Here is an 18,951-nt window from a genome sequence, read left to right as displayed (position 1 = left end):
GGTTTCACAACAGGAGCCTAGGTGCCTATGAGGGAACGTTTATTAAAGCTGGGGATAGTGGAACAAGGAAGGGCTTAGACAGAAGAAGCAACAGGAGAGCCGAGGCTGGGCTGCCCTGACTCTCTGGGAATCTAGAGAAAAGGGGGCTTGGAGACAGGTTCAGGGGGTTAGCCCAGGATGTGCCACCACCACCCATTGCTCCCCTCGCTGTGAGTCTCATAGGGTCCCTATGAGTTTAGGAGATGCTTGCCTGTGGGGGAAGAAACGGGGAAAGGAAATGGTGCAGGCTGCTCCCCAGAGGGAGAGAGCACACTGGGCCCTTTGTCTTGGGGGCTTTCTCTTTCTCTTTCAGGCTGGAATCTTAGGGGAGGTCTCAGGGGAGGGTTTCAGCAGAATATTCATCAGTTTTCCAGGTGTGCTCTTTGAGGGTCATGGTCTCTACTGACTCATCAGTGCCAGGGCAGGAGGTCATTAGTCACTGCAGTTGGTCCTGGTGTCGCCCACCTGGGTTTGCTGCTTTTCCAGACCTAAAGCTGAAATACTACTAAGGCCTAAATGTTATCACTAGGGAGGTGACCTTCTGTATGTGGCTGTAAATTGCTCCACCAGTTTGTTCAATTCTCTGTCTCAGTTTCCCTGTTTCACTTGTCCTGGCTTACTGGCCTGTTTCAGTATGATTTTTAATTGTTTTACCTACAATTAATGTTTTATCATTTTTATTTTCTAGCACCATGCGGAAGTCGTTCAACAGGTTCAGAAGGCACTGTTCTATCACCAAACTATCCAAAAAATTACAGTGTGGGACATAATTGTGTTTATTCTATAGCGGTTCCCAAGGAATTTGGTAAGTAAGATTCATCTCACCACGCATTTCATTACAGACGTCTTTATCTTTCACTACGTGCTGTTCACAGATGTTAGTTGTTGTTTATGAAAGTATTCACTATTCATGAAGCACTTTGCTCTGCAGTCCTTTTAGATAGCTTTGTAACATTAACATTTTGAGGTCATTTTATTTAATCTAAGTTTACAGTCAAACACACAGGTGAACAACAACATAAAAATGAAAACAGGATTGTTTTTAATTTTTAAAAATAAGTACATCCAGCAACCTTGCAAGTGCCTTCATATGTGAATGATATAAAATGGGAAATTACCAGAGCATAAAGCAGTCTGCTCTGCAAAATATGCAGAAAGTCAAATATAGAAGCATTATAATAATGACAAAAGTATGTAAATAAACTATCATATAAATTTTATACTTTGCTAACACATAATAATGTGTTAATTTCTGGAAAGAAGTAATTTTGTTTTTAAGCAGCTAGTTCCTGGGACAGCAGTGGATATAAAAAGACAGCAAAGGACATTTCAGCTTGTCTTGTCAACCTGACAATCTGTTCTGCGTTGGCGCTGAGAAGACAGTGCGTCCTTTGCTGCCTTTACATCTCCCTGATCACAAGCCTTAGACATCCCTTACCTGGCTTCTGAAGGTTTTGGGTCTGAGATCCAGTTGGAGCTAACCCAGGTTAAGCTCTGTGTATGGATGGACAGGCAAAGTAAATTTAGTGAGCAGTCAAGTGTGGGAGAGAGGCTGAAAGTTCAGACTTCTAGAATTTAGATTTCTAGCATTGTGCTATATGGTAAAGGATTTGCTATAGCTTTAATGGATGTGTGGGTCTGGGTGACCGGTATTTTAGCAGAAGGACATGGATTTTTATCATATCAAGGTTTCTGGATCACATCTTGACTTAACGTTTCTAATACATAAAATAAGCTGATGCTTCCAGTCCAATTTCTTATAACCAGATACTATCTATATATTCTCCTTTTCTCTCTTCTATAACAAGCCCAAGATTTGTAACCTACTGTGAGAGAACATTTCATGAGAAATGAAGCACTGAGCCTTTTATTTTAACCTTGAATGAGCGGCGGTGCCAGCATTAGCAAGGTGTCTATTTCCATACTCCACAAAACAGTTCTCCTTCCTCGCATTTTGTTCGGTTGAATCAGAGTTGCTCTCTTTGTACAGAGGACAGTAGTTTAGAAAGAAAACATCATCTATTTAATTCTGTTTGTTTTTTGCCTTTCGTGCCCAAGATAGTTCCTTCTTTGCTAGAAGGGTTAGAGTCCCCAGCTACCAAAAATATTACATGGTTGCTGACAGAATCCCAGCAGTGATGGTCCAGAAGACTTCGTGGCTCTCTGAGTCCTCTTGAGAAGCCCTTGATTTGTTTTATTACACTCTGTTCTTGGGGTGCCATGTGGCCACAAGAATGAGAAACAGGAAAAATCGTTATTTTCTTCCCTGACAGGTAGATATGCCGATCACCTGGTGATATTTTACAGTAGCCTACATATGTTGGATTTCATTTGAATTTCAGATATTAGGTTCACTTGGGGAATATTCATTCTGCAGGATTCCAGTTGTTTTTTATGTATTTAGAAAAATAATAATTCTAGGTCAGTTGGATAGCATTTATTGATATTTCACGTTCTTCCATACAATTAAACTATTTCAACTGGATTTGTAGATTAAAAATACTCTACTTTATTAATAAAATATGTTTTAATTTTTCTTCATCTTTCAATTTTTAATAACAGTTTTTTCCTGTTTATACTTTGGTTGTATAAGTCTTCGTGCATTATTTTAAGTGCCAAAAACATGGAGGACAGATTTTATTTTATTTTTAGTTTGGTTTAGATGGGGTGCTTTAGAATATAAGAGAATTGTTGACATTTTTAGAGTTGAAATATTTTTGTTAATAGGTACTTACACCTAGCGTGTAGCAGCCAAAATCAAGTGGCAGGGAGGGAAGAATTAGTAGAATTGGGGAATAAATATTGTTAACTTCTATTTCAACAAGCCTGGCTGGAAAAATAAAAAAGAAAAGAATAGACTAGGATGACAGCCAAAGTAGGGTATAAATCAGAGGCTAATGTTTGTTTTTGTCTGTTTTCTCCTGGAACAGAAGATAATGGAGCTTTTATTTTAGAGAAAGACACAGGGCAGAGGGCAAAATTGAATGGACCAATGGTAAAGCATGATGCTTGAAGCAATTGAAAGAGAAGGGATTTAAAAAATAGAAAGCCTTTTTAAACTAAAATTCAGAAGAAATTATTCATATTTAGTAACATAACACCTGAATTAGTTTCACATGAAATGTTACCTTTTAAAATTATCATCTCTTCCCATTCTCGCAGCCCTGTCTCCCTTTATCACCCTCTTCTTACATTCTTGGGATTATCTGTAAAAGCATATGCAGTCGTGTTCTAGGGCTGTCATAACAAAATACCATAAACTTGGTGGCTTAAAACAACAGAAATGTATTTTCTCAGTTCTGGAGCCTAGACCTCTCAATCAGGGTATCAGTAAGTTCACAGGCCCTAGGGAAGGATCTTTCCTTGCCTTTTTCTAGCTTCTAGTGGCCTCCTGTAATCCTTGACATCCGGTGGTTTATAGCTGCATCACTCTTATCTCTGCCTCTGTCTTCCCAAGACTTTTTTCCCTGTTTCTATGTCCCCTCTGTTCCTGTCTGTATCTCTGCCCCTCTCTTCCAGTAACACCAGTTGTGTTTTTTTTTTTAAATTCAGGACCCACCCTTACCCAGTATCATCTCATCTTAATGTTTAATTACATCTGCAGAGACCCTGTTTCCAAATACAAAGACATTCTGAGCTTTTCGGTGGAAATGAATTGGGGGGGGGGGGGACACTATTCAACCTACTACAGAGAATAAACTGCATTACTAGTTTTATGTAGAAAATCTTAACATAAATTACTCTATGTAAAGCATGTATCAAACATTAGTTGTGTAGAATGCAAACTGACATTCAGATTTCTTAGAGAATTCCAACATATAAATCAGCTTGAGGAGATCTGGGATAATCTGTGGTGACTTAATTTTGTGTTTAACCTCTCAGGTAATTTTACCTACTAAAAGACATATTTGTTGAAACCACAAAGCTTGCTCTTTCCCAAGATTAGCTTTCACCGGTAGAATTTTGGAAGTGTGCATGAAAACCTTTTCAAGTTTTCCTTCTTTTTTTAAAAAATCGAATTTATTGGGGTGATGTTGGTTAATAAAATTATATAGGTTTCAAGTATACAATTCTATAATACATCATCTGTATATTGTATATTGCACTGTTTGTTCACCACCCCAAGTCAATGTGCTCTTTTTCATATTTTGTTATTAGTGTGGGGTCTTGATTGCATAGGTTTCAAATTTAGGAATATCTCAGTAATGCAAAGTTATTGTCACTCTAGTCTACTCTGTACAATGAGTTACTCTATACAATGGCACATAGAGTTACTAAAACCTTTCGTGTGTTGCTGTGGGATAGGCTTTTTTTAATAGGTGTCATCATCTTGAACTTCTTCCACATATTTTATATTTGTTTCTGAGTCACAGCCATTATCTTCCTTACCTCCCATTACAGTATTTTTGTTTTCTCCAGACAGTCCAGAAACACTTTTCTCTATGGCATTGACTATATTATAGGGTTATAATTTGTTTGTTTTTTATTTCAAACATTGCCGTTATATTAAAACACTGATAATGATTAGATAACTATTATATTTATTACATTGAATATTTCCTTCATATCTTATAAGCTTAAATAATTACATAATGGTTGTTAAATGCAATTTATTTTTGCAATATCATATCTTTCACATTTCTGCATAAACTGTTCTTTGTGAAAAGTAGTCTTTAAAAATTTAGATCTCCTTACCTAGAACATACAATGGGCAAAGGAAAGTCTCTTCAACAAATGATGCTGGGAAAACTGGACAGCCACATGCAAAAGAACTAAATTAGACCACCGTCTACACGATACACAAAAATTAACTCAAAATGGATTAAAGGCTTGAATGTAACATCTCAAGTCATAAAATACTTAGAAGAAAACATAGGTGCTATGCCTTTGGATATCAGTTTTAGGGGTGTTTTTGTGGATTTGACTCCAACAGCAAAGGTAGCAAAAACAAAAATAACAAATGGAACTATTTCAAACTAAAAAGCTTCTTTACAACAAAGAAAACCATCAATAAAATTCAAGAGTCATAGAATTACATGGATTTGTGTAATTTCAGTTAATTGTAAAGGTGACTATAAATTTACACAAACTCTGAATCTTTTATGTTCCTTCAAAAGTAAGATAGCAATGATGCGCTACTTTGTTTTTTATTTTCTTTCTCTTTTCCTTCTTTTCTGTGTTTTTTGGTTGCTTGTTTGCTTGTTTGTTGTAATGCATCAGAATATCCTCAGTGCTATCTTTACCTCTGACTCTATCCATGTTCCATAAACATTTTGAGGGCATTTTTTATTTTTTATTCACTACAGAAGTTAGATGACTTTTTTTACTCTACTCCCCTACTGGTATTTAGGTACAAATACTTCCTTAGATAAACTCAAACATTCCTATTCAGGGAGGAAATGTGACCTGCAATTTCACTGTAAAATGGGTGGCCTTCCTTTAAGGACTTGGTATGGGAGAACATTTGAAATAACAAAAAGGAGGGGAAAAACCAATGCATATGTATGCATCACATTTTCTGGAAAAGTTTTTATGGAGAAATCATTAAATAGAGCCTGTTTTAGTGTTTCATTATCCTGTCAAGCAGAATCACATTTGTAATACTTCATAGTGTGACAGATTAATGCTAGAGGATAAATGATTCGTAAAAGCACCCAGCGTGCCACAGGCAGAGCCTTTTGTAAACACGGAATACACATCATTTGTGACACTCTCCCACTGACATTTCAGGATGGCATAATGATCTCTGATTGTTCAACACTGCAATCCAGTGCTGATTACAATTAAAATACAGATGTTTATATTTTTCTGTTTTGGTGACTCATATGATTTAATTCGTCTGCTTTAGGCCTAACAAAACAGAATTTTGAAATAACTCATTTGTTTGAAAATTCAGTGAACAGTATTTCAAATAAATTACAGGACAAAGTGTTTATTGTCTGGTTGGTATACAAGCACATGGTGATTATTACACACTATAGAAGTGTTCCAGCCCCTGAATTAAGAGGGATTTGACTACATTTACAGTTTATACAAACTTGTAATATTTTAACCTTGCTCCTTTTGCTGAGAATGGGAAACTAAAAAAGGTATGTAACTAGAATATTTTCCAAATTCACTAAGTATATGGTTTCTACTAAAATACCAAACTAAATATCAAGTTTCAATGGTCCTATTGCTTCTATTAGCAACATTTTATATAACATTTAAAAAAACATGGTGTAATATTTATTTTATTGGTACAGAGGTTGCCAATTCAAATTCAAATCAAAAGCTTTGACTTAATGGCACATGACATAAATGAGACCAGGATGCGGGCCTAGTCAGTAAGAAATGGCCGTACCGTGGGGAACTAAAGATTCGTGCCCTCTTGAATACAGTTAAATTCCAAAATGTTTAAAACACAACAGGATCCCAACAAAACTCATCTGTGGAATGAATCTGACATCAGTCTAATAGGTTTATTGTGTTTAGTTGAGAGGTTTGGTAACTTAACAACTTCCTTTTCTTTCCCTTATCCCTTTGCTCTTTCCTACCATCTCTAAATTTATAGACATATAATTCTATGAATTCTAACCTCATGGTGGGTAGAGGTTTATATTACATTGCTTGTAAGTGGCAATTTTTCACTAATTGGATCAATTATTTATTCAGACAGTATGTATACTCAGCCTTGAGCTAGAAGCTGAGGACACAGGTTTTGTAAACAGCGGTTCCTGCTCTTTAAGAGATCACAGAAAAGGAATTAGATAATTGAAGAGATTGTTTTAAAAGGATGTGGGACATGCTGTAATAGATGTTTGTGAGGTTAAGGAAAAACAGAGGAGGCAGCCTGGTGACAGGTTTGGGAGATCGGGGTCATAGTCCAGAAATACTCACCTGAAGGGACTGTGTGTGACCTGAGTCTTAGAGAATGAACAGTTATTAGCCACTTGAACAATACTGTAGCCAGAGAGAACACACAGGCATGGCAGAGACATATGGTGCATGGTGTCTGAAAGGGACTGCAGACATAGTTTTCTCTCCGGTGGAAGAGCAAAGCACTATTCAGAAACAAATGTATTTGAAACTGGAGAAGCGGATTAAGGAAGGCTTTATATGCCACATTTAGATCATCTAGAAAATGCTCATTGTCCGGCTGGCGTGGCTCGGTGATGGAGCATCGATCTAGGCGCTGGTCTGTTCCCGGTCCAGGCATATGCCTGGGTTTCGGGCTTGATCCCCAGTAGGGGGCGTGCAGGAGGCAGCCGGTCAGTGACTCTTTCTGAGTGTCACAGGTAAGGGTCAGGGCATTAACTTAGGCAAAAGGAGAAGGGAGGAAACCTCATTGTTTGTAGGGAATATTAGGGATGAACAAAACATACACAGTAATTCATAGTCTCCAAAGAGAAAATGATGGAAGCAGGCATGGGTACAGAGGGCCAAGTGATATCACAGAGGCAGAGACCTGGAGCCAAAGCCACTCGTGGTGTCTGGACTTGAGCCAAGCCATAAGCTTTTCAGATTCAGAAATTTGATGTTGTCAAACTTTAGGAGATTGGTTCCCATCAATAACCACTTAAAAAAACCCCAGAAAATACTGATGTATAAATCACACTGTCCATTAGCTAATTTATTGTGAGAGGATATCCAGCAGGCTTATTTGTCCTTGCTATTTGCCTAAAACCCTCCGTGTCGGTGAAGAAATCTACTGCATGGACAAATGGATATGATTATTTATCAAATTATAGATCAGAAGGTTATTGAATGTTAACAACATCAGAAAGGGAGATTGAGTTACTTACTGGAGATGTACCTCAAACTATTATACTGGAAGAAGTATTCGTACCTACCCTAGGGGAAGGAATTTCTTTCATTAGAATTTGCTACACCAACATTTCCCCAAGTGTCAGGAGGGAACAGTAATACATGGGTTAGAAGGGCAGGGGCAGAAAACTGGAAAAAAATGTTTGTAAACATTGGGTTAAAAAAGTTTGAAAGTCTTTTTGGTTTATTTCCTCTTAACCATTTCAAAATATTTAATATGCTGATATACATATTTATCTGCGTGTGTTTGTGAGTGTGTGTACATACATTTACATATATTTGGTTGGAGCTCTTTTTTATAAGTTGCAAACCAATGATGATATTGCACTAATGTGTAAGATTTTTGTGATCAGAAATTTTATTTTATTGTTGAATTCCAAGAGCTTGACAATCCTTCAGTTTATAAAAGCCCTATTCATACTCTAAGTATGTGACTGATTGGATTAATAAATGAATTAGGTAACCTTTTATCCTGAGTAGGGATGGCACATTCTTTTTTTTTTCCTAGACACTTATCTACCATATTTAGTAACAAAAGGATTAGTATTTCCATCAACCAAATGCATGCTTCATTGATAACTCCTTTATAATATTCACAAAATTAGGCTACACTTAATTTCTTAAGGAAATTCTTATAGTTGATTATTTTAGGAGACAACTCACATTATGTTGTGTTATTGATTCTAACTTGTTTTATTGATCTGCCTTGGCTACCAATTAAAAATTTAAATCAGGTGTTATAATAACCCTGATACACAAAAATTCTAATTTTTTAAATTATAGGAATATTTTAAACTGACAAAACTTTTGTTTTCCTTAGCAGTGTCATTACTAGTCTTTGGATTGTTTTGAAATAGTGACCCTGTGTATTGTTATTGAGAATTTCTAGTGTAAATGAAATTCTAAAAGGACATAATGCTAATTAGAATCCCGAGACATGTTCTGTGACCCATATTTCCTGCTGAAATATTTTAATTAATCTTATGGAGAAATATTCTGTGACACTCTTAAAATATATGAAATGATACAGTTCTCATGTCACAAATTCAAGTGTTCAAGAAATGTAAGCTCCAGTCTCATTCAGTTTGATCTACATGCTTAAAGTTTAGAAAATGCCAGGCCAGAGTAAATATGGGAAGTTTGGGAGCAGGGCAGAGGTAAGGAGGAACTCTGGGAGGTTAAGATGTAGCATTAAGTCCTGTCGTACCCAATAAGGCATCCTCATTTCTTTCTGATCGAAGTGCCAGTACAGCATTTGCTGCTTCTTCCTCTTTATTGTGGCTACAAGGTGCCTCCTTCACTCGATTTCTCCCAGATACACCTGATTACCTATATGAGTAGGCCTAAGCCAAGGACTGATGCTCACCTGAATTTCTTCCAAGAAACAAGGCTCGCTTTGAATATTTTGTGCCAGTCCCTTTGGGCCTGCAACATTTCTGTTGAGAGATCAGCTGACAGTCTTATGGGAGCTCCCTTGTAGGTAACAAACTGCTTTTCTCTTGGTACTTTTAAGATTCTCTCTGCCTTTAATCTTTGGCATTTTAATTATGATGTATCTTTGTGTGGGCCTCTTTGGATTCATCTTGTTTGGGATTCTCTGTGCTTCCTGAACTTGTAAGTCTATTTCTTTCACCAGGTAGGGGAAGTTTTCTGTCATTATTTTTTCAGATATGTTTTTAATTCCTCATTCTCTCTTTTCCTTCTGGCACCTCCGTGATGTGAATGTTGTTACAATTAATGTTGTCCCCAATTCCTCTTAAACTATCTTTTTTTAAAAAATTCTTTTTTGTTTTTGCTGCTCTAATTCAATGTTTTCTGCTATTTTATCTTCCAAATCACTTATTCGACCCTATGCTTCATCTAATCTACAACTGATTTCCTCTAATGTGTTCTTCATTTCTGTTATTGTATTCTTCATATTGGACTTTTTTTTAATGTTTTCTATCTTCATTTTTATGTTTTCTGTCTCTTTGTTTAAGTTCTCACTGGGTACTGAGTTCATTGAGCATCCTTATAACCAGTGTTTGGAACACTGCATCTGGTAGATTGTTTGTTTCCATTTTGTTTAATTCATTTTCTGGATTTTTGTCCTGTTTTTTCATTGGGGTGTGTTTCTTTGTCTCATTATTTTGAGTACATCTTTATATTTGTTTCTATGTATTAGGTAGAGCTCCCAGGTCTCCCAGTCTTAGAGTGGCCTTATGTAGTTAGTAGGTGTCCTTAGGGCACAGTGCCACAGCCTCCCTGGTCACATAAGCCAGGGACTCCAAAATTTTACTAGCCTAGAAAACATGGTTTAATTTTTGTCTGCTCTTAATTTTTAAAACCATATGAATACATTTTCAGAAATGATATAGTGTGTACTTAAAAAATATTTTTAATGTCATCTCTTGTATTCTTTAATTAAAGGTCCTCATGTTTTTAGGAAACTGAGTGTATTGGCATGGTGTACATATTTTAAGTTTCCCTCCTAACAACACATTAAAAACTGGAATTCAGCATTGAAGAATCAAGTATATTTTGTAAACCCCAGATATGTGTTCATTTTATAAATATTTTGATTATTTTATATCAAAAGTACATTTTGTAGTTTGCTAAGATTTAAACAATAAAACATAGGGAAGTTTGGGATGGGCTATATAACTTCACTTTCCATTTAGTTGAGAATCTTGCAGTCTTGATGTCAGTGTTGTCTGGCAGATTGTATATAAACAGACCATAAATCACAGCTGGGGTAGATTTCAGTCACTGGTTCAGTGGTAGAAATATAAGCCAAAGGAGCAGATGCTGTGGGAAAATTAGTGTCTAACCAAGATAATAAATTATCCAAAGACTTGTTAAAAATAATTCTAAACAATGAATATCTTTACATCCAATAAAATGGAAACATCATGAAAATCTAAATTTAAAATTCTATCCTTTAAAGGATTGTTTGTACTTATGTATAGTTGTTAATTTAGTTCACTAAAAATATTCAAAGGCCATATAATTAATCAAACAAACAAACAGGAAGGCACATTTAAGAAAACAGTAGTTTTATTTTTAAATCATATTGAATGCTTTCTACAAGAATAATGCCTCTACTTTTTTTAAAGATGTATCTTTGGACTTATTTTAAATATTGCATACTAATTGTAGAAAAAAATAGAAAACACAAAGAAAGAGTTTGTTTTAAACCATCTACGATGCTACTATCCAGAGATAATCACTGTAAATATTGAAGCATTTTTTTCCTAGTATTTTATATTTCATTTTAATGAAAAAGTAAACATAGAATATATATCATTTTCTATCCAATTTTTAGCCAACTATATTTTGAGTATTTTATCATACTAATCAATACTATTCACCATCATGAGTTTTAATAGTTGCATAATATTTATTTCATCATATATTTGTACCTAAATTTATTTAACCATTTCTACAAGGCTAGGCATTTGGATTGTCTCCCCTCCACACCTCTTTTCATTTACAAATATCATTGTAATAAACATGCTTTATATTAGTCTTCAGCTACATCTCTGATTAATATCTGGACTCGTTTCCAGAAGAGGAATTGCTAAGTCAGAGGGCATGAACTCTTTTTGAAGCTCGTAATGATACATTTTTCTAAATTGCTTTCCAGAAAGGTTTAGCCAGTGTATAATCCACCAAAAAGTGTGAGAAATTGCCTACATCATTGTACTCAATTGCTCTTTGAAACAAAGCTTATGCCATTTAGATAGAAGCTGTAGATCAATCAGCTACAAATTCAAAAGAACTTCTTACTATTAAAACGTCCAAGAAAAAGACATTTAATAGGAGCCTCATGAGATGCTCATACCCAGATGTACTTAATAAATATAGTCCCCAGATTTGCTATTTCCAAATGAAGCCTTGAGAGGCTCTCTAGGGACTCGACGCTCTTCAACCACACTTACAAATACTGATTTATAAACCAGATGACATTTTGTTAGTTTGCACAGAGAAATGTATATGCCAAATATGCCAGAATACTACTTTTAGCAAGCTAATGCATTTTCTTTCTGACTGTAAAGTCTTCTTTAAAAAGTAAATCTGAAGATTACTTTTTAGTGTACAGAATAATTTTATTAAACAAGACAATGATAATAATATTTAATTTTCAAACTATGCCAAGCTTAAATATGCTTCTTTTCTATAGATTATATCCTTACATTACCTGACTTTTATTTTCTTCAGTGCAAATTGGGCATAACCTTTCACTTAAGGCATCTCAGTTTGGCCGTCTATCTTTTTGTAAGTCTATAGTATATCAATTTTTATTAGGTTGGTATTTTAAAATGATTGTGCTCTCATCAGCAAGATTACAAAAACAGTTATAGCTAGGTGTCTACAGCCATCTCAGTTTCTTCAGATCGGTTTTTATTTTCTTAGCTTTCCATTCCAGGAGTGAAATTTTTAGAGCTCTCTTATTTTGGTGGTTCAAACTATTTGTGCTAAGCATCATTCTGTATACTAATTACCATGTAAGAAAATGCAATTTGTCTTGTATTTCCCTTTTCAGAGATCATATTAACCTTTGACAGTGTGGTTTCTTAAATTTGTAGGCAGGCTAATTTTTTTAAATTTTTATTTAAGGATATTTTTTCCATTGCTTTTCAGAGAGAGTGGAAGGGAGAGAGAGAAAGAGAGAGGGAGGGTAAAACACTGATGTGAGAGAGACACATGGATTGGCTGCCTCCCGCACCTGCCCTGACCTGGGGCCGGGGATCGAGCCTGCAACGGAGGTGCATGCCCTTGGCCAGAATCGAACCTGGGACCCTTCTCTCTGAAGGCCAGCACTTAACCACTGAGTCAAACTGGCTAGGGCAGGCAGGCTAATTTTTAAACCTACTTTCCAATTGTTACGGAATTATGACATTGACAGGTTTCTTAACCTCATTGACCTCAGATTCCTCATTTTTAAAATGAAGATAAAAATCTTACAAAGTTTTTAGGAGGATTTTCTGTATAAAGTAATTATATTCAAGTGCCCAGGATACAGAAACTGCTCAGTAAACATGAACTATTATTACTTTACTATCACATAATAGAAATAACCTAGTCTATCTTTTCCCACATGTATGACAAAAACATCTTCAACAATTTAAAAGGGTTTCATATACTTTTAGGAAAAAATAGTATGTAAGAGAAGCTTTCAGAAACATAATATTATTTCACAATCTCTCTGCAGTATTGGGATTTCTGATGCTTATACCTGACTCTTATTTTGTCTTCTTGAAGATTTTCTTTCTTTAATTTAGGAATGATTTCAAATTTAAAGAGAACAGTATATTTATTTTTTTCATATCTATTCTCAATTTACCCAATACATTCTTAGCCAGGTAAGACTATGTTACTAATTGATAAATATGTAGAATGTCCCTGTTACAACTTTAGAACAAAACAAAGATGCCCCGCAAGCATTATTATTTAATCTTATTTTAAGGAATGTGCTAAGATATGAGACAGGTGTATGAATATTGAACAGAAAATGGCAAAATATCATTATTTGCAGATGATATCAATGCACTTTAGAAAATTCAAAGAGATTGAATGAAACTATTAAAAGGTAATAAAACTGACTGAATAAAAGATAAATAAGCATTGACTTGCCCCTACTACAGTAATAACCAGGAGGAAATATAGTTAGATCAGTGCTCACATGATTTGAAGAAGCTTTTGACTAAAAGATTCCCCAAATCTGAGTCATTAAAGCTTTACTTAAAGCTAAATTTTCAGACCTTGTTGCTTATGAATTAATTACAGCAGCTAAAATCATGAGCTTGTCTTTCTTTTTAACAAATGCTGAAACCTTACCAAGGTTCAGTCTTGTCATTTCAGCCAGGGTGCAAGACAGTGAGTAACAGCCAGGACTAGTGTCTCTTCCTTTACCTCTTCCTTCTGAATTCAGTGCCCACTTTGGAAAATATTCAGACAATGCATTCAAAAACTCACTGGGAATGTAATATAAAAGCCTATATTGCAAATATCCTGAGTCAAGGTGTTATTATACTGGTTGTAACTCTTTTTAAATTTATTTAACCAAATTATCTTTTTTGTGAGTCCGTGCTATTGGGGACTAGCTATATCACGACGAATAAAATGTAATCTATGAACCCTCTGCCAATCTAACACTGCCTAGAGAAAAATAGGGATCCCCGTTCATTTATTTAGTAGATTTTTATAAAAATAATATTTAAAAGGTAGTGAATTTTTTCTCTTTACTTTTTTAAAATTAACTGTTACTCTGCTATACCCTGTTACTTTAGATTTCAAAAAGAAAATCCAAGAACGGAGTTAGGAAATTTTTTCTTTTAAGCAATTCTGAAATTAGCACTGTTGACAGCGTTCTGAGAATTCAGGACAGTGCTTGATACCAATGAGATTAATTTAGTCGCTTAAATAGAAAAGTTGAAAGTGAATCCAACAGAAGAGTGCCTTAGTGACTCCAGCAGAAACCCAAATGGTCAGCATTGTAACATGTTAGATTTTGTAATCAGGAGTCAAACTCTGTCTCCAAGAGGTTCTACCTCCTCATCAGCTCTTTTCACTGAGTCATCTCTTAAAAGGGCAACGGCTGGTCCCTTCAATTTCAGTCGGTCAGTTTGCACTTGCATTCCTATTTTTTTGTCACTGTAACTGCTATGGAAGCTTTCATTGTGAATGGGAGGAAAGTGGCAGAATCAAGAAGCAGATAAGAGAGAATTCTCCTGCTCCCAGCGATTGCTTGTGTGTGGGTGGAGAGGTAGGTGAGATGGAGAAATCCAGGTTGCCTTTGGGACTCAGTGATTGAGGACATGATCAATATTGGAGTTGTTTTTGAGGGAAACTCGAGCCTCTGCCCTTCAGGAGTTAATAGTGTGTGGAAGTAGATGAGACACAACAAATATAAAACTAAATGAAAGTATATCATTGTGCTAAATGTTAGCATGGACCTTGAATAATGTCGGAGGCAAAAGGAGAGAGACATCACTGAAATCTGAGTAACTGAGGGTATGTTTGTGGAAGCTAGAGAAGCCCTCTTGGACTTTTATCTAGTCACATGAACTTAGAAAAATTACCTTTTCGCTCTGAACAATGCTACTGTATTTACCATGCTTGTGTCATTGTTGTAAGTTAACATTAATAAAAGTACTGGAAAGCTACAGACTTGTACAATTGTAAAAAACACTAAAATCTAGTAACAGCACAAAGAGTGTTCTGTCAATACAATCAAAGCTTTGCATATCCAATTATATCACTCAGATAATTCAGATTTGTGTAGGTACATAGCCCAAAAAGGGCTCTCTTCCTCTAACAGAGAGGAAAAAAATGTTTTATGGGTGCCTACATTTTATTGACATATTTATTCCTGATGCCAAGGATTCTTCTGTTCATCTGTTCTGTGAACATACACTGAGCTCCCATCATGTCAAAGGCAATATGCAAAGACGACTCCTAATCTGAGATGTTTGCAATCTGTTCTTCTGAAAAAGCATATTCAAATTATAGATAAGCTTTTCCTTTAAATAAGTATACACTAAACTATGGTTTTATTTTCCATTTTGTGGGATATTTAAAATGAATGAAATATAGCAGAACCTGCTTGCTTGTTAGAAATTATAATTGACAGAAATACGTGGAACATGTTGGAAAGAATTAAATCTGCTGATGTTTCAACTGATTGCCACTGTTGATTTTACTCTAAAGGCTAGTCCTTTACAACCTTCTAATGTTGACATAATTCTTCATATCCTTTTGGTTCAGGTGCTAATTCTTTTGGTTCAGGTGCTAAAGCTTATATAAATGCAGTGAATCTCATTATGGGGTAGCCAGAATCTAACTTAATCAGTCTCTAGCTGTGCTCGAATAAGAGCCTGTCACTCTGCCAAGTGTAAAGTCCACATTGGATTAAGACTAGACACAAAACCATGAGGCTTTCCCACTGAGCATCCACAGTTGAGCACTCACAATGACATTCACATTCATTCAAATGCCATATGTCTCTGCTTTGTGTGGGTTTGGAACACATTTTATTTTATCGATATTCTGATTTCATTTCCAATAATATATTTAAAATGCCAGAATTTCAGTAGACTGCTATTACACCAGCATAAAACATCCAGCTTGAACCTAGGGGGAAACATTTATTACTGAATAACAATGCAGGTGGGGGAAAATGTGCCTATGTACACACAATAAAATAAAACTTGTCCTCAGAAATTTTCAAAGCAGAAAACCTACTTTTATAACTGGAAACAGTTTATTCTAGTCAGCAGTACAGGATGTAGTCTATAATACTATAAATAATTTTACATATGGATAAAAGAAGAGGGCCTTTTTTTAGATACTTACGTTTTGTCTCAAAATTTCCCCTTGTAAATGAATGACTACAACAGTGATTTTTTAATCCAAAAAAGATACATAAAGGAGTTAATCTCTTACTTTATAATTTTCTTTATTATACATATTTTAGTATATTTTATATTGCAATTAGTTGTATACATATTTCTTTTGTTGTTAGATCAGTTCCTTGAGGTGAGGACAAGCCATATAATAATCAGTGGAGCACTTCTTTAAAAATGTAGATTTCTTAGTTTCTCTTTCAATGTTATTTATAGCTAAGGTTTCGGGAACAGCTTCTCCATAAATTTCTAAAGCATCCAAGCTGATTCCTGTGTGCACTCTACTGGACAGTCATTGCATTTGAATTGAAACCACTTGAGGGAATGTGTCATGTCATATTTGTCTTTATCTTCTGGTACTCAGCATTGCCACACATGAGTTTTAAATTTAATTGGATTAAAATGGTCTTTATTTTATATATAGGAAATGCATTATGCTTATAAATACCCCCAAAATAAATAAAAGTTTTTCAGGGTATTTGAGACATGGCCAGAGATTATATCTGCAAACTAACAATGACAACACACAGGTAAAAAGAAAAAATGTACATTGTATTCAGTGCATAATGTGTCAGGTACAATTCTGAAATATAAATCACAAATCATTTTTAAGCTGTCTTTAAAAGTACCCAAGTTAAAAAAAATGTGCCCCATCTATTGTTTTTATCTTAGTAAGCACTCTGCTTAACTGCTGTGAAAAATGATTACTTAACAAAAATATTTTAAGTTGTTACATCATGTAACCAAGCCCAGATCCGACTTCATTGAAATGCACCTAAGAAATTTAACCTTAGGAATGAGTTCATGATGAATAAACAAGCTTTTCAACTACTTTCCTACTTTTAAAAGCCAAGATTTTCTTGTTTGGCGTATCCTATATGTGCAGTAGATACAATGGTTTAAAATCAAACAGACTAGGTTCTAGTCCTGTCATGTATTTTACTAGCTGTATGATCATATGACATTATTTAATGCTAAATGTCAATTACCTCATATATGAAACAGGAATAGTAATACCTGCCTCACAACCTAGAGTTTAGAAATAATGTTTATAAAGCATTTAACACTCTGCTTATTGCTGATATGATTGTATTGCTGCTGTTGTTATATTGTTATTATTATTACTATTATTATTGGTATGTTTGATGTTTCAGTGCTACCTCTCCCACAACCAAAGACTATTCTCAATTTTTAAGAAAAATAACTTATCATCTTTCTGTACACTATTTTTCCTGAGTCGAACTTATATTTATGATTATGATTTGACATTGACAGTTCGCAATGCCTCTGGTTTCACTCACTCCTCCAACATCTCAGTGCTGTTTGATTGCCAACTCCGAGTAGCGGCTCTATAGTCTTAAGAGCAGTTGAAACTGTGCATTTCCCTGTTCGCTCAAAGTGTCCGGTTAGTCAAGATACACTGTGGACCTTAAGACCTACTCTGGTGAACTAGTCTTTGAATGTGTTTCAAAAAAATTAGAGCATCAAAGATTTCAAGTAGGAGGCAACTTTACGAATAAATGAACTCGCCAATTTTCATGCGCGGAGGAGGAATGGATGCAGGTTTTGTGTGGCCTAAAGCTGATCGATTCTAGGGAGCCCTCTTTAAGAAAAAGAATACATTACTTTTGCAGAATTGGCCCAACTGCATTATCGTGGTGAATGCACTCATGGTCTTCTCGCAAGGTCTTAGGAGGAAGCTGTGCAGGGCAGGAGCTTGGTTAACTTCACGGTGCACGTACATAATAGCACAGCCTCAAACAGTAGGATGAGGCATAGACTATAAATACTAAGGAGTCCATCAGAGAAAGAAGAATATGCAGCTGTTTGGAAAAGGAGCATGCTTATAAATGTACATACAACAACGATGATGATGATGATAAAGAAATAGATTGGAAGTTTTATTTATAAGTTAAACAACAACCTGATACTAAACAACCAGCTCTGCCACATAAATTGTATGAAAATAAAAGCAATCATCATGATAATGTGCCAGGCATCATGCTAGGAGTTTGCATTTTCATCTTACGTCATCTTTATAACAGTGGCATGAGGTAGGCTTATTTCATTAACTTGCCCCAAATCCTTTTGTTAGCTTTAGTTGGATTTGCAACTCAAGTTATCAGGCTTTACTCATAAGCACCACTTCACACGACCTTCACAAATTCTCGAGAATGCTTAGGCATGGGTGAAGATCTCTAAATTTATTCTGTCAGCAAATGGAAGTAGTCTGGAGTTAGTGTATTTGAAAATCCATCCGGCTCTCTGGCAGCTTCATCCCTTCAATTCCATTTAAGAAACAAAATAGCTACTAGACCATATGCAACATTAGTGGGACTTTGCCAGTAAGTTCAGTACAATTACCATAACAGATTCATACAATAAGTGCAAGAAATAATCAATCCTAACACAAATAATTCACCACTGAAGTTGTTGATTTCCTGCCATCTTTTTAAACTCACTAAATTCAAATGTTAATTATTAACTTGAGTACGCCTGCAGTCATTTGTAAAGAAAAAAAAATTATACAGGTAGATACATAAATATGTTCCTAAGCTTTTCTGCCCAGGAGAACTTATATTCTGTTCCACACAGCTGGTAAAACACATAAAAGGAACATTCTTCATTCTTTCCCTGTTGTAGATCGTTTCTGCCCTTGGGAGGTAGCTGTCTGCAATGCTGAGTTATTTTGTCTTCTTGGAATATGAGTTTACTCTCT

At 35.4% G+C, this 18,951-nt stretch overlaps 1 protein-coding gene across 1 annotated transcript in view; it reads left to right on the top strand.

Annotated features, from left to right (window-relative positions):
- Positions 1-18,951, top strand: part of CSMD3 (CUB and Sushi multiple domains 3) — a gene marked incomplete at its 5' end in the record, with an annotated part of 553,604 nt that overhangs the window by 422,032 nt on the left and 112,621 nt on the right. The window contains one exon of the mRNA XM_081116493.1: positions 728-844. Coding sequence (XP_080972619.1) covers positions 728-844 — 117 coding nt within the window. The remainder of the gene's footprint in view (positions 1-727; positions 845-18,951) is intronic.

The sequence above is a fragment of the Miniopterus schreibersii genome (assembly GCF_964146895.1).
Source record: "Miniopterus schreibersii genome assembly, chromosome: 17".
Lineage (NCBI taxonomy): Eukaryota > Metazoa > Chordata > Mammalia > Chiroptera > Miniopteridae > Miniopterus > Miniopterus schreibersii.
This window is presented reverse-complemented; position numbering and strand designations above follow the sequence as displayed.